The following is a 14,265-nucleotide window of genomic DNA, read 5'->3' as shown; positions in this document are numbered from 1 at the left end:
CCTGGAATGTACTGGGTTCTGAGGGAAATTTGCATGATTCTTTCTTGATAAGAAGTAGCTCCTGGGGCTGAGTACTTACCAGTGAGAAAATTCCGTAGTCGTCCAAACTGTACTTCATATTGCTGGGGCTCTGCCTGGCAAGGGGCTGCGGACACGATGTTGGCACAACCGGATTCGGATTGGACTGAGGCGGAAAAGATACACGAGATGGGGATGGGAAACACAATTATTAATCCAATCTGTGGCAGGATGGATGGACGAGGGTGTTGAGTACGCATCAGCAGCAATGGACTTTCCAGTACATTTTCAAAGTATGCTGGGACTTCTGGGTAAATATGACCAAGTGATGACACCTATGTATCTCCTCTCCTTCCCGATACCCAAAAGAAAATGACAGTGGAGGAATGAAAAAGTATAAAGCACAGAGAAAGGTGAGTGAGAGGACAGGTCCATAAATTCATGAGAGACCTATCTGAAAGCATCTGACCCCACGTTCTGACATCCTACAAGAAGGTACCTTGGTGCGGGTCTACTTTCAACCATCGTGATGAACACTTAGTGGGCCCTTTCAATTGAAATTCATGTCTCTTGGTTCTTTTTTCTTGTTTTTTTAATGTTTATTTATTTTTGAAAGAAAGAGAGCAAGCAGGGGTGGGGCAGAGAGAGGAGAGGGACAGAGGATCTGAAGCAGGATCTGTGCTAGCAGCAGAGAGCCCGATGTGGGGCTTGAACTGTGAGATTATGATCTGAGCCAAAGTCAGACACTTAACCGGATGAGCCATCCAGGTGCCCCCTCATGTCTCTCGGTTCTGAGGAATTTTGTGATTCCGTTTTCTTTCTGGGACCCCTACTATTTCTTTCTTCTTCCACCCCCCCTCCTTTGAAGTCAGCACTAGGCCCAATGTGGGGCTCAAACGAACGACCCCGAGATCAAGAGTCGCATGCTGTACCAACTGAGCCAGCTAAGCACCCCTGGAAACCCTACGATTTCAAGGTTAGATCTCGCTTCCTCAACTTTCAGCCTTCCTACTGATTTTTCATTTTTACTACCCTGTAGTTAAATTTATCCAATTTCTTGCTGTTCTCTGAATGTTCTTTGTTTTTTAAAAGTAGCATTCTCTTCTTGTTTCGAGGCGATCATTGAAGGTATTTTTGAAGTTTTCTTCTCTCAGCTGTCTGCTTCATCCAAACTGCTTCTCACGGTTTCTTTCCACATCTTTTCACAGAGGGTATGGTAGGTTCTTTCATGGCTGAAAGTGAGGCCCTATAGAGCTGACAGAAACTTCGTATGCTTATCACCCAGCATGACTTGGATGGGCTATTTCCCAATGTCAATGCCTTTGTAGGTCTTCTGTCTTGGGCAGGTCAGATTCACCAGGGAAGAATCTGTAATCACCTTCCTGAAGGATATGTGACTGGTTACTAGTATTCTGGGCAACAGAATGTGGGCAAGAAGGCTGGAGTCTTAAATTCTTTTTTTTTTTTTTTTTTTAATGTTTATTTATTTTTGAGAAAGAGAGAAACGGAGCATGAGTGGGGGAGGGGCAGAGAGTGAGGGACACAGAATCGGAAGCAGGCTCCAGGCTCTGAGCTGTCAGCACAGAGCCCGATGCGGGGCTCGAACCCATGAACCACGACATCATGCCCTGAGCCAAAGTCGGATGCTTAAAACCGACTGAGCCATCCAGGCGCCCCAAGAAGGCTGGAGTCTTAATATTCAGTACGTAGACACGCACTTAGTCTCCATGCTATGAATTTATGCTTTCTAACAAGAAAAACGACATTCCCTCACCCTTTCTGTGGGAGGAGGGAGACACTGGGGAAAGGTGGCTGGGGGCTGCGGGAGCCATCTTTAATAATCTGGATGAAACATTAACAGATTTCAGAAGATGGAAGATAATGTAGGAGTGGAATCTAATGCAGCAGGTCTGAGGCGGCCACAACATAAAATGTACAGGGAGGGGGTACAGATGAGAAGTCAGTGTGCCCCACTGGAACTCAGAGCGACAGCCTAAAGCAGGAGACTATGCTGCACATGGAAGAAGGGGACTCCTTTCTGTCTTCCATGAGGCTCCCAACTTGAGTTAACCAGTCACCAAGTCCTATAGGCTCCTCAAATCTTTCCTCTCCTCTCCACTGTTACCGCGTCCTTAACTCAGGTCGTCCTCACTTTTCACTGGATTATTCTGTGGCCTTGTAAGTGGTTTCCCTGGTTCTACTCTGGGCCTTCCCCAAACCCCACAGCCACCACAGTGATCTTTCCATAATTCACATTTGAGAATTTAGATACCCTCCTTCCACTGGCCCCTGGTGAGCTCCTAATGGTTCTTTTGAAACCTAGCTCATCCCTTCTATTTACTAACCCCTGACTGTATGCTAGGAACCACGAGACCTTTTCCTTTTTAATTAATTAATTTTTAAGGGAGAGAGAGGGAGAGAGAGAGAGCACGCACACGCGAGTGCACATATGTGAGTGGGGGAGGGGCAGGGGAAGAGGGAGAAAGAGAATCTTAAGTAGGCTCCATGTCTGGTGTGGAGCCTGATGCGGGGCTTGATCTCATGACGGTGAGACCATGACCTGAGCTGAAATCGAGAGTCAGATGCTTAACTGAGCCGCTCAGGAGCCCCAACCACGAGACCTTTGGGAAGCAATCCTTGACCTGCTAGGCTAATTGAGACGACCATCGTCTTTGTCCCTACAGAACGTGAGGCATTCTCCCTTTGCGGAACTTACTACATCATACCCTCCTATCATCAGTGATTTGTCTGCCTCATTTCCTGGCTACAATGTTAAGCTCTTTAGGAGCTAGGATCAAACCTTAGCTATCTCTAGGACTTTTCAGCACCTGGCAACAGCAGATATTCAATAGGTGGTCTGCTGAATGAAGACATAATATTATTCAGATTGCTCAACTGACAGAAAGACCTCGGACAACATCTTAGGATGATCACATTTCATGTTTCTCACATTTCCTGGTGGTTTTCCAGGGACAACAGAGACCTTCCTAGGAAGCCATTATGTCTTGACTAAGGCAACTAAGAGTCATGTTCTGGAAGTCTGTGTAATAGCTCTTGCTTCTACCTTCTACCAACAACTGCAGAGAATTACTGTTCCCAGGTTCTAATGAATACAGGGCAGCCGGAGATGATTAATGCACACCAAGGGCTATGATGGCAAGTTTACAAGGAATTACTCTGGCGCTATAAACTGGCCATCCTACTAGAAATAATAAGGCATTTAGTAATTTATTCCACGTCTGTCATCTGGCTCCATTCTTGTCGAGGGTAACCCAGTCCGAAAGAAAGGAAGAACGGAGTGGATTTGATGCTGAGGAACAGGAAGGCAAATGCCTGACTGGGCTACTTCTATGGTCTCAGGGGGGAGTCAGGAACCACCCCTTTGAGGACACCCTCAGGGTTTTACTGTCCCATCTTTCTTCCTCTACAGCAATGGCAACATACCCTCAGAGCACGCAGGGTCTGGCTTCATGATTTTGGAGGTAATACAGGGAGGCAGAGGGAGCTGCTACTACCAGTATGGAGGCTGGAACCATTAAGGGAAGGAGGAGGTGGAGGCAGATACTCAGAAGAGCAGAACGAAATGCAAGAATAAAAAAGAGAAGAGTCCAGTCTGAGCAGATAAGAGGAATCAGGGCTGAGCTGGAGAAGTCACTGCAATGTCGAACTCCACCTGCAGCCGTTAAAGGGCTAAAAGTCCTAAAGTCACCCTAAAAACACTGCAGCCATTCGCTTTTCCCCCCCAAATCTCCAGTACACGAATCCAATAGAAGAAAATTCTATTACATAAAAACCGAACTGACAGCATAGCTAAGTAATAAGTGTTTGTTATTCTGGACAGATTTAAGACACTTCCCCCCCCCCCCACCCCGAAAAAGCATCTGATTTCAAAACAAACAACACCCAAACTTAGAACCTCAGGAACATATCTAGGATGCCAATCTTTCCAACCACTGGTCCCAAAGTATTCGTTCACCCAGCAAACCTGACTCCCGTGGGCCAGGCTCCGGGCTACAGCAGAGGGATGAGTGCAGGAAGGGGACAGAGACCCTGGCCCTCTGGGTCCTGTAGCATAGGAGTTCACAGAAGGACAGGTCGCACGTAACATCAGATACAGACAAAACCACTTAGAATTCCGAGGCGGGATGGATTACGACAGGAGGCTTCTAGGAGCGGCTTTGAAGGATAGATAGCATCTCTGAAGGCCAGCACCATCATCTGGTGGTGCCCACTGAGGCCTCCGGAGAAGTGTGACCTGTCACGGACACTCCGGCCCACCCCCAGAGCGGGCCCGCGGGTACCTGTGAGGTTGGCTGCCATCTCCTCAGCAGTCTGTGACAGCCGCAGTCCTTGCTTTAGGGGACCATCGGAGTCCACATACTGCCGGCGTTTGAGGTAGCAGGACACTGCCATCTGAATCTGCTCGGTGCGCACTCGTTTCATGACCTTCAGAGGGAACCACAGAACACTGAGGCATTTGCGAGATCGTCCAACCCAACGAGGACATCACATGGGTAAAATAAGGAGACAGACTAGCCACGTGGCTAAGCAAGTGACCTAGTTGAGACAAAACAAAGTTCCTTCATTACTAACCTGGGGCACTCTCCATTTTATCCATTTTCTCGATAGTCATACGGTCACCTTCAATTATGGACAACAGGAATGTCACTGAGAATAACACCCCATGGATCTCCCCCCCAAACTTCATTTTATACTATGATTTCACTCTTTCTGGTGGAGCTTTTCATCAGGGTTGCTAACAGGGGACCAGGTCAATTCCAGAGTCTTTTATTTCTCCTGCCTACTCGGGGAGAGAGGTGTTAATTGGCAGTGAACCAGCTAATAAAGCGGGCTGGAGGCAATGCAAAATCGAAGATCTGAGAAATTCAGAAACTGGATGAATAGATGTTGAGGAAGAGAGAAATTAATAGGGAGGAAAGGAAGGCTGTGTTTTTCCAAATAGGAGAAGGCTGGCAGCACCACGTCCAAGATTTGAGTAATGTGTTTTCATTGTAATCACATTATTGACCTCTCTTACTCTTTATTTATACCTCGGGCACAGAAAAGCATCAACATGGTGAGAGGGCATGTATACGCGGTAAATGTCTCACGAATTCATGCAAGAAAGGAAAGGAAATGAAGTGCACCAAAGAGGGGTAAATGACTTTTGATAATTCAAGCCAATTTGAGGGTTCCCCTCCAAAGGACTATTTTCCTTGACTACCAAATTGATTATAATGAGTAACAGGACGTGCCATGGTCTCAGATGCTACTTTGCCAGGAGTACACGGCACTGTAGTCCATGTGGCCAATGACCCCGATGAGTTCTGCATGTTCCCTTCGGTCATGTAAAAATGGAGCGCATGTAACATCAGCCACACACTTGGGACTGTCCCTATCACCACGATCTTCTCTAAACCAAGGGCTCCCAATGTTTTCTGTGGAAAATCCGCTTTTGGTAACTCATTTGGGTGTGTTTGAGTTTTTTTGTTTCAATGACATGCACTGGCCTTCTTTGTGATTTCCTCCGTTCTCTTTTAGGATTTGAAATTCCTCCCGTTCCAGAAATCTGCCTTTTTTTTTTCCCCTTTAAACATTTCAAAATATTTTATTTGCATCTAATTTTATCTGTCTGCAATTTTAGTGTATAATGTGTGGTGAATAACCAAACATTTACACAGATACTGTAGCAACAAACTGTTCTAAAGTCATTTGCAAAAATATTTCTTTCTTTCCGAACTGATTTGTGGTGGCCCTTTTAAAATAAACTCTGAAGGTCTGCTTTTCTTTTTTCTTTCTTTTTTTTTTTTTTTTTTAACGCTTATTTATCTTTGAGACAGAGACAGAGCATGAACGGGGAAGGGTCAGAGAGAGAGGGAGACAGAATCGGAAGCAGGCTCCAGGCTCTGAGCCATCAGCACAGAGCCCGACGCGGGGCTCGAACTCACGGACCGTGAGATCATGACCTGAGCCGAAGTCGGACACTCAACTGACCGAGCCACCCAGGAGCCCCAGAAGGTCTGCTTTTCAATCCCGGAAAAGTCAGACAACAGAGCAAACAGGGAAGGCTGGGGATACACGCACTAAAACATATACATCTATACAAAAAATATAAATGTTAGGACATCATAAATATGTATAAACTATAAATATGTTTAACTCCATTTATTGTAAAATTATATCCCCCATGCATTTCAGTTTTGGATTACCAAAGACAGTACAGTATCACTCGCTAAAAAGGAAGGGCAAAGGAATGTCAACCAGGAATACTGTTCTAAGCATTCATCTGTCCATCAATGAAGGTAGATAATTGTTTTTTGGAGATTACTAATAGGCATTACTGTATCATTTTGACTGTATCAGGGATTCTCTCTGGTTCTCTAACCTGGCCATACCTAGAACCTCTTGTGACTGTGTGTGTAAATAATTTCAGCCCTGGAGATTCTGATTCGATGTTATATTTAGGGAAAAACAATGAAATGCACACAGAGACTGTGACGATACTGCCCTTTCCCAGTCTGGCCCAAAGTCAGGACTAGTCAAATCCAACCAGCTCCCAATTTCCCAGCCCATGCCATGCCCCCATCCCCCAGGATGCTTGCTAAAGCTGCTTTCAATCTAACTTCAAGAGCTCAGAGTCCCCAAACTCTTTGAAAGCAGCCCAATTCCTTGTGTTTTAGCTGAGACCAACATTTTCAGATTTCCTACTGCCAATCTCTTGTCACCACGGGAATGCATGCTTATATCAATGGGTGTCCCTTAGTGCTCCAAACAAGGTGGGAGTAAGAGATCACCTCTCTAATGGGAAGAAACCATGCGTGTGGAAGACAGAAAAACCGACAGAGAGAACAGACCCTGCAATGACACATGTCCTCACAGTGGGGCCATGCTTATGCACATCTGAGGAGGAGGGGACAAAATATGAAAGGTATGGAAGAGCAAATAGGAGAATGAACAATAGCAAAAAAAATGGCCATATTTGGGAATTGCTAGAAACTAGTTTATAGATATTGATTCTAATGAATCTGTCTCAATTAGCTGCCCCAAATGGCAGTTTCTCTGAACCCAAACCACTATGTATGACAAGGGACCTTTCCTGAGGGTGGGCGGTGAGCCAACTGTAGGGCCAAGGACCTTAACAGCAAGAATGCTGGCATTGACTCTCTTTTACAACTGCACTCAACAGAAATACCAGAGACATGATCCAATCGACTTAACTGAATTTGATTCCAATGCACACATATTTCAGATGAAATAGATAAATAATGAAGAGTTCTGTGGAGAAACCAGTTCCCCTCCCCCTACTGATTTCCGTAATACCAATACCCATACATGGACACGAGAGAGAGAGAGAGAGAGAGAGAGAGAGAGAGAGAGAGAGGGAAAACTCCTTAAAATAGACCTGTCTTTTGAGAGACTCAGACATGAGACGAACACTGCAATTTCAAGTTACTTGCTTAGCTATTCCCAGAATTATACAATCTTTTAAATTTAAAGTAAATTTGGATACAATTACATCTTTGTTAAAACTTCAAGATTTCCCACAACATTCTGTTTTACATAATATCTTAACTTTTAAAGGCAAAAACAGATGACTGCATACCTTTCTTTTCACGCCATATTCATATTTCTAGAAACTAAAATGGGGGTTATGACACAATATGTATCTATTTCTCGTATATCAATAGTTGCCTACTGTTTAACTAATACTTTAACAAAGTTGCTACATAAAATCAAGACGTGACCATCTTCCTGTCTCAAAGTAGCAACAGCGCAGGAAAAACCACAGCCACACTCTTGATATTTAACTTCAGAAATAGGGAGAGGCAAAGACACCTGGAACCCAGGCACACTCTTAAGAAGATGGGGCTGCAGCCAAGTACATTTCTTATTGGTTACAGACTGCAACCTAACCCCATCCACTTATGTTCAAACATACGTGTTGGTGAGGGGTGCTTGCCAAGTCAAGGGCTAGGTGGGCGAAGGACTCACAATTCCATGAAAGGCCATCAGACTACTGCTTGCACAGCACCTCCTGGGTAAGGTGGCAGCTTTGAGTGAGTTCAAAATAAACCCAGGCAGGGGCGCCTGGGTGGCTCAGCCGGTTGAGCGTCTGACTTCAGTTCAGGTCATGATCTCACGCTCCATGAGTTCGAGCCCCACATTGGGCTCTGTGCTGACAGCTCAGAGCCTGGAGCCCACTTCAGATTCTGTGTCTCCCCCTCTCTTTGCCCTCCCCTGCTCATGCTGTCTCTCTCTGTCTCAAAAATAAAAATTAAAAAACAAAAAAACATCCAAATAAATCCAGGCAAACTCACCACCACCATTCTCCAATCAGCTCCCTAAATGAGCCCACTGGCAGGTGGCTAGGGGTGTGTGTGAGTGTGCTTTGAAGCAAAAGTATTCCAATTATACATTTAGGCTTCAAACAGGTAAAAATCATTGTGTATTTTTTGTTAAATGGCATGTGAAGCGCCTACTGGGTACTCAAATATATTAGTTCTTTTTTCTTTACTTGGCAGCAGTATAGATGCAGTATCTATCAAAAAGTCATTCGAAGGAGGATTTAGAAAGCTAGCTTTTGCATTAATCATCATGGTAAAGTGTATTCAATTACCTTCGTGAAAATATAAAGCACAGATGACAAGTGAGCCACAGTACACTCAGTTTTAGTTAATACCTCATATAATGTTAACATTACGATGGCCTTTCATATTCGACCTGTGCTCCCAGACTGACATGAATATACTTGAACGAGAAGCTGTGCTCTTTCTTATGGTGCCCCGAGAAACAGACGGCAGGAAGATAAGGCTCAGTGCTGAGGGCTCAGGATGCAGTGTGGCACCTGGAGGTTCTTTGGGGCTGGGGTGGGGGATGGGGAGCAGAACTCACACAACTAGGTGGACAGATGCCCCCAGGAATTGCTTTTCTCCAACATCAGCTGGGACCTCTACGATGTTCCAGATGTTTTTTCTCACCATCTAGTTTCTTTCCCTATAGCTTCTCACCCAGCCATTCCAAAACGGCACCAGCCTCCTTATCCAACCAACTGACCCTGCTTCCCACCTCAGCAGGCTATTTACCAAGACTTGAGATTCCTCAACTCTTGCCAAATCAAACAGTCCCTTTCCACACTACCCCACAAGGTCTCTTGGCTGCTGAACGCGCCTCCTCCCTTGAAGCTCCCTCTCCCTTGGTCGCTCCCCCTCCCCCATTCTTGGTCTGCTTCTCATTCTTCACATTCCCTACATCATGACTCTACTTAGACAAGACTCACACCGTCTCTAGTCGGACCACCTTCCTGAGCTCCAGTCTGAGGGACATCTCCGCCTAGATGCTGCAAACATCTAAGTTCAACATGCTCAAATTTACTGTCTTCCTTCAAACCCTCTTCCTTCTCCTACTGCTCCTAGCCAGCTTGGTGATGCCATCATCTACCACCGAAGCAAAAAACCCAGCCATCGTCTTGAGATTTTTCTTCTCCCTCTCATTTCTAACAGGCCACCAGCTCCTACTGTATATAGAATTCTTTCTTGCAGCCACTGCTGCTACCCCATCCACTGCAATGTGACAGCACAAATCACTTCTCAACTGGAATGTTCCAATATCCCCCCCACCTCTGGCCCTACCTCAAACCACCCTCTAGAATGCAGCCAGAGTAGAAGACAGATCTGATTATGCTACTCCCAGGTTTAAAACTGCTATCCCTCTGCCCTAGTGCAGGTTGTCCAATCCTGCCATACTGTTCCTTAGCTCGCCCAGACAGACGGGAGACTTCCCGGAGGATGGAGCTTTTCTTATCTTTGAAACTTACATGAAGAATAAAGTGAGTGCTGTCTTGCTTCTGTTTGTTGGAATTCGTGACAGTTTACTGTAGGTTCGTGATTTTTCTGAGTTTTTATGAGCCACAAATATTTGCCTCCTGCTTTAAAACTGTTTTATAGCACAGAAAAACTATTTCTATCAAAACTTCACTAACACGGAAGAGTATGGAACATGAATGGATATCTACATTTACTACAACTTCAGAACGAAAACTTTCATACGTGCTCTGTTCGCAAACACTATTGTAGACAGGAAAAAGAATGGTTTACTCTCAGAGAATAGGGGGAATATGTCAGGAACAATTTAACGACATTAAAACATTTATGTGTCTCAAGTGGAATGATATCCATTTTTCATTCTAGAGCAGTACAGGACTTTCTGCAATAATAAAAATGCTCTAAGTCTGCACTGTTCAGTACGGTAGCCACCAGTCACAAAGGGCTAATGAGCAATTAAACTGTGACTAGTGCTGAACTTTTAATTAAATTTAAGTAACCACACGTGGCCGATGTTAACTGTAGTGGACAACACGGTTCTAGAGCATGGCGTTACTTTGCGAAACTCATGTATCAGCATCTAAAAACGCTGATTCACAAAGTTGGGCAAAACACTTCTGATTACTAAATTACCAAATAGCCAAAAGTTAGTACAGTTGACCCTTGAACAACATAACTGACCCTGCCCAGCCCCCACTCAAAAATTTGCATATAACTTTTGCCTCTCCCAAAACTTCACTGCTAATATCCTGTAGACTGAAAACCTTACCAATAACAAATACAGTCGATCAGCACGTATTTCGTATGAGAATTACATACTGTATTCTCACAATAAAGTAAGCCAGAGAAAAGAAAATGTGATGACAACCATAAGGAAAATATTTATAGTACTGTACTATCTTTATGGGAAAAAAAATCTGTGTATAAGTGGATCCGCACAGTTAAACCTGTGTTGTTCAAAGGTCAGCTGTATTTTGCTAGTAAGACACAACTACCTTTTACTATAACCAAACACTGCAAGGTGACTAAGATACATTTCAATACATTTTACCAGAAGAGTAGCTTATTTGACTGCTCAACAAAGAATTATGAATGGAAGTTCTCCATGATATTTTCTGAACCCTGCCAGTACACAATGTTCTTTAAACCTTCTAAAAGTTAAAAAATGAGAAAAGGGAATCTGTTTTAGAGAAAAAGATCAACAATTTCTGTGAAATGTCCAAATAGGAGCTTAAGTTCAAACCTAAGACAATGATACCCTTGCAATGAGAAAATTAAGAAGAAATTGTGAGGATTAATTTAAATAAAACCTTGGAAGGCTGTAGATGAAATACTCAAATGTCTGCTTATAATCTTTAACTTATTAACCTATGTGTATTTAAAAATACGTTATAAAAGGCAATATGTTAATTCATGAAACAATTTTATTCTATTTCACTTTCGTCTTCCACATATCAGTGTCTCTGTGGTCACTTAAGCCCCTCTGAACGATTGAATTCCGTTTTCTAGAGCACATCACCTTCACGTTTGCCAAATCAGCTGCGAAAGAATGCTTTTTGAATCCACACACGATGCTCTCATTGGAAATCTCAACCAACCGAAGCCATCAATACGTATTCAGGAGGGCGGAACATTTTTCAGTCATCACTGACTGTACTGATTCACTGTATAAACATACCAAATTAGCAGCAACTGAGGTTTTGTAGTGCACTATGTATTTCCCAAACAGCATCCTGTTGTTCAAAAACAGAGTAATTGAGAGTGCCCTGTAATAAATAGGAAAGACTTGAACACGTGGTGACACCCTCTTTACAGACAGATGTTTGCGGGGAGCCTGGCCTCGTAATCAGGTATGTACAGTATATCCTTGAAAACAACTTTTAAGAGGTAAGGCTGCCTGGGATGATCTAAAGGTTTCTTCGTGCCTTTTGCGAATGCTCTCTAAGCTTCCAGATTTGGAAAGAAATGCCTGTCTGCTAAGCAGTCATTTTCCTTTTTGAGTCACAGGCAGACAAAAAGCTGCCAGGACAAGTGGATGGATGGGCCTTCCCTACTTTTAATCCAACCCCGTGCTACTGCAGGCACAACCTTTCCAAAAAGCTAATCTGATGGCAACTGTGCTCAACTTAAAACCTTTCTGCTGCCTCCACCAGCGTGGAGGATAAAAAAAAAAAAAAAAAAAAAAAAAAAAAAAAAAAATCATCAATCTCCATCGTGTCATCTCTAGGTTACTCTGATCCACCTTTGTTTACCCAACTGGTGGGTACCAACCTCGCTTGCTCATGTCAGGGGCTCTGGCCAAGACTCCTCCATTGACGGGAGGCACCCCCCCACTGCACTGGCACTCCGACCTGGTTAAGGCCTACTCCTCCACACAGCTCAGCTCAGCCCGGTCCACTGCCAAACCCAGGACCAACCTGTTTCACTGCTCACCACACTGGTTCCTACACTACCACTGCTAACACCTAATACTTATTTGAGCGAATGCCACTGGCAAGATGCTATTTTAAGGGCCGCACGTAGATCATCTCCCGTACGCTTCAACAGCCCCGGAAACTAAGTAACATTCCTTGGATAGGAAAGCTGAGGCCCAGAGAAGTTAGACACTACCCTAGGGTTTCACAGTGCCAGGATGGAAACTCAGGTCACCTGGCTTCAGGGCCTGGGCCCTGACCCTTTACAATGTCCTGCTGCCCAAGAAGGTTCCACATGAAAACAGAGGCTTCTTGACAACAGTGAAGGCTTCCCAGTTGCTCGTTGAGAGAATGGTCAGAACTGCTACCTGGGAAGCTGCCCCTCACACGCAAGGAGGCTGGAAACGACTTCCAGTAGCATCCACTGGGTGATGTTGGTTTAACAGAGGACCGCTAGGGCTCCCTTCCAGCTAAGACCAATCATCCAAACCAGAACCCCTTCCCTTTCTCCTGGGATGTCCTTCACAGGTGTTACGAAGGACATTTGTTTGTAAGAACAAAACCCCCCAAACCAGTTACTGAGCGGTTGAGGCCTTCACCTAGCTTCACAGGGACAGAAGCACATGTAAACCTCACATTTATAGGCAGGAGCAACAAAATCATTCCAAGACACAAGAACCTGATTTATTGTCTGATGATGAAGAAAAAACACTCAAGGCAAGCCCACCCATTGGCTTCCTAGTTTAACACTGCATTTTCAGAGGCAAGAAGGATTTGTAATTGGCAAAGCAAATCAAAGTTAGCAGGCTTCACATTTTACACGAAGAATTTAGGCCCACAAGGAATCTAAAAGGTATTCTCCCCAAAAGGAAATGACAATAGCTACTACTTAGTGCTTTCTATATGTCAGGCATTTTCACATTCCTTATTCCTTTTTTTGGGGGGGGCACCCTTTAAGAGACCTACTTTTAAGTTATCAGTCCTCACCTTGTTTTACAGAAGAGGAAGCTAAGGCTCAAAGAGGTTACATGGTTTCAACCTTAGGTCTACAGGGTCATCAAGCGCCATCCACTGCTTGAAGTTTCTCGGAAGTTTAAAGATGTGGCACAAACTCCCTTTCCTACTCTCACTTTCAAGCAGGGCTGTGAGCATGGGGAACGGCCGCCGTGTCCTCCCACCCCACAACTCAGGTAGGTCACACACTTGTATCACCTAAGAGCAGACAAACTCCACCCTCACTGCTCCTCCGGACACGGCACCCAACTGCTCGTTCGCGGGAGTCCCCATTCCAAGATTTCAATCTGCAAGGTCAGAGTTTAGGTAATTGAAGACGAACGCCGCATGGGATTGGCAGACTTACCTTCTGATCCCAGAACCACACAAGCTGCGAGATCCGCAGTATAACGACACTTTCACAACTGATGGGAGAACTGCATGAAGCTTTCAAGTCCTCCACTTCCGCTAAGTCTAAAATGACACCCACTATTTCTAACCATCAACTGACTTCGGACCGACGCCTCCCCTGATACATTTTCAAAAAGCCCTGGCTGGAGCTTCGCGAGTACCGCCTAAGCGCACAAACCTCTTGCTGTCATGAGTTAAGCAACCTCAAAGGCAGCCTTGCAGGTCGGTATCCTCCAGCAGCAACTAGTCTAACTCGAGATCGCCCCCCTGTCACACGCAGAGGTCGATTTCACACCCAGCCACCCGCAAGCACCATGTGCGAAGTTTAATCGTGAGTTCGGCCAAAAGGCATTTCCTTTTTCCTTAAATGAAAAGGAGATGCGGACCTGTGCTCCTGCCCCGGCTGCCCAGCGCTCAGGACCCCTTCCCGGCGGGTGCCCGGCAGCCGCCCCGGCGGGACCCACCCCGAGCAGGAACGCGGAGCCCTCCAGGTGTAGCTGCCGACTGCAGGCCACGCCGCCCGCGGCCGCCTGGGACTCGCAGGCCGAGGGCGGAGGCGCGGCCGCCGCGCCCGCGCACAGCCGGCCCCGCCCGCCCGCCCCGCCCCC

General features: G+C 45.3%; 1 protein-coding gene across 2 annotated transcripts in view; it reads right to left on the bottom strand.

Annotated features, from left to right (window-relative positions):
* TAF5L (TATA-box binding protein associated factor 5 like) overlaps positions 1-14,265 on the bottom strand; it is a 33,121-nt gene that overhangs the window by 18,224 nt on the left and 632 nt on the right. Inside the window, exons 2-3 of one of the 2 annotated variants that reach the window (XM_049645061.1) lie at positions 4,320-4,575; positions 80-184 (exon numbers count right to left, since the gene is read on the bottom strand). In XM_049645061.1, the coding sequence (XP_049501018.1) occupies positions 80-184; positions 4,320-4,461 (247 nt within the window). In that variant the 5' untranslated portion in view covers positions 4,462-4,575. The remainder of the gene's footprint in view (positions 1-79; positions 185-4,319; positions 4,576-14,265) is intronic. The other variant, XM_049645060.1, reaches the window with a different exon arrangement.

The sequence above is a fragment of the Panthera uncia genome, chromosome D2, assembly GCF_023721935.1.
Source record: "Panthera uncia isolate 11264 chromosome D2, Puncia_PCG_1.0, whole genome shotgun sequence".
In the NCBI taxonomy this organism is placed as follows: Eukaryota; Metazoa; Chordata; class Mammalia; order Carnivora; family Felidae; genus Panthera; species Panthera uncia.
Note: the sequence above shows the minus strand (reverse complement) of the source record. Positions and strands in the feature narration are given on the sequence as shown.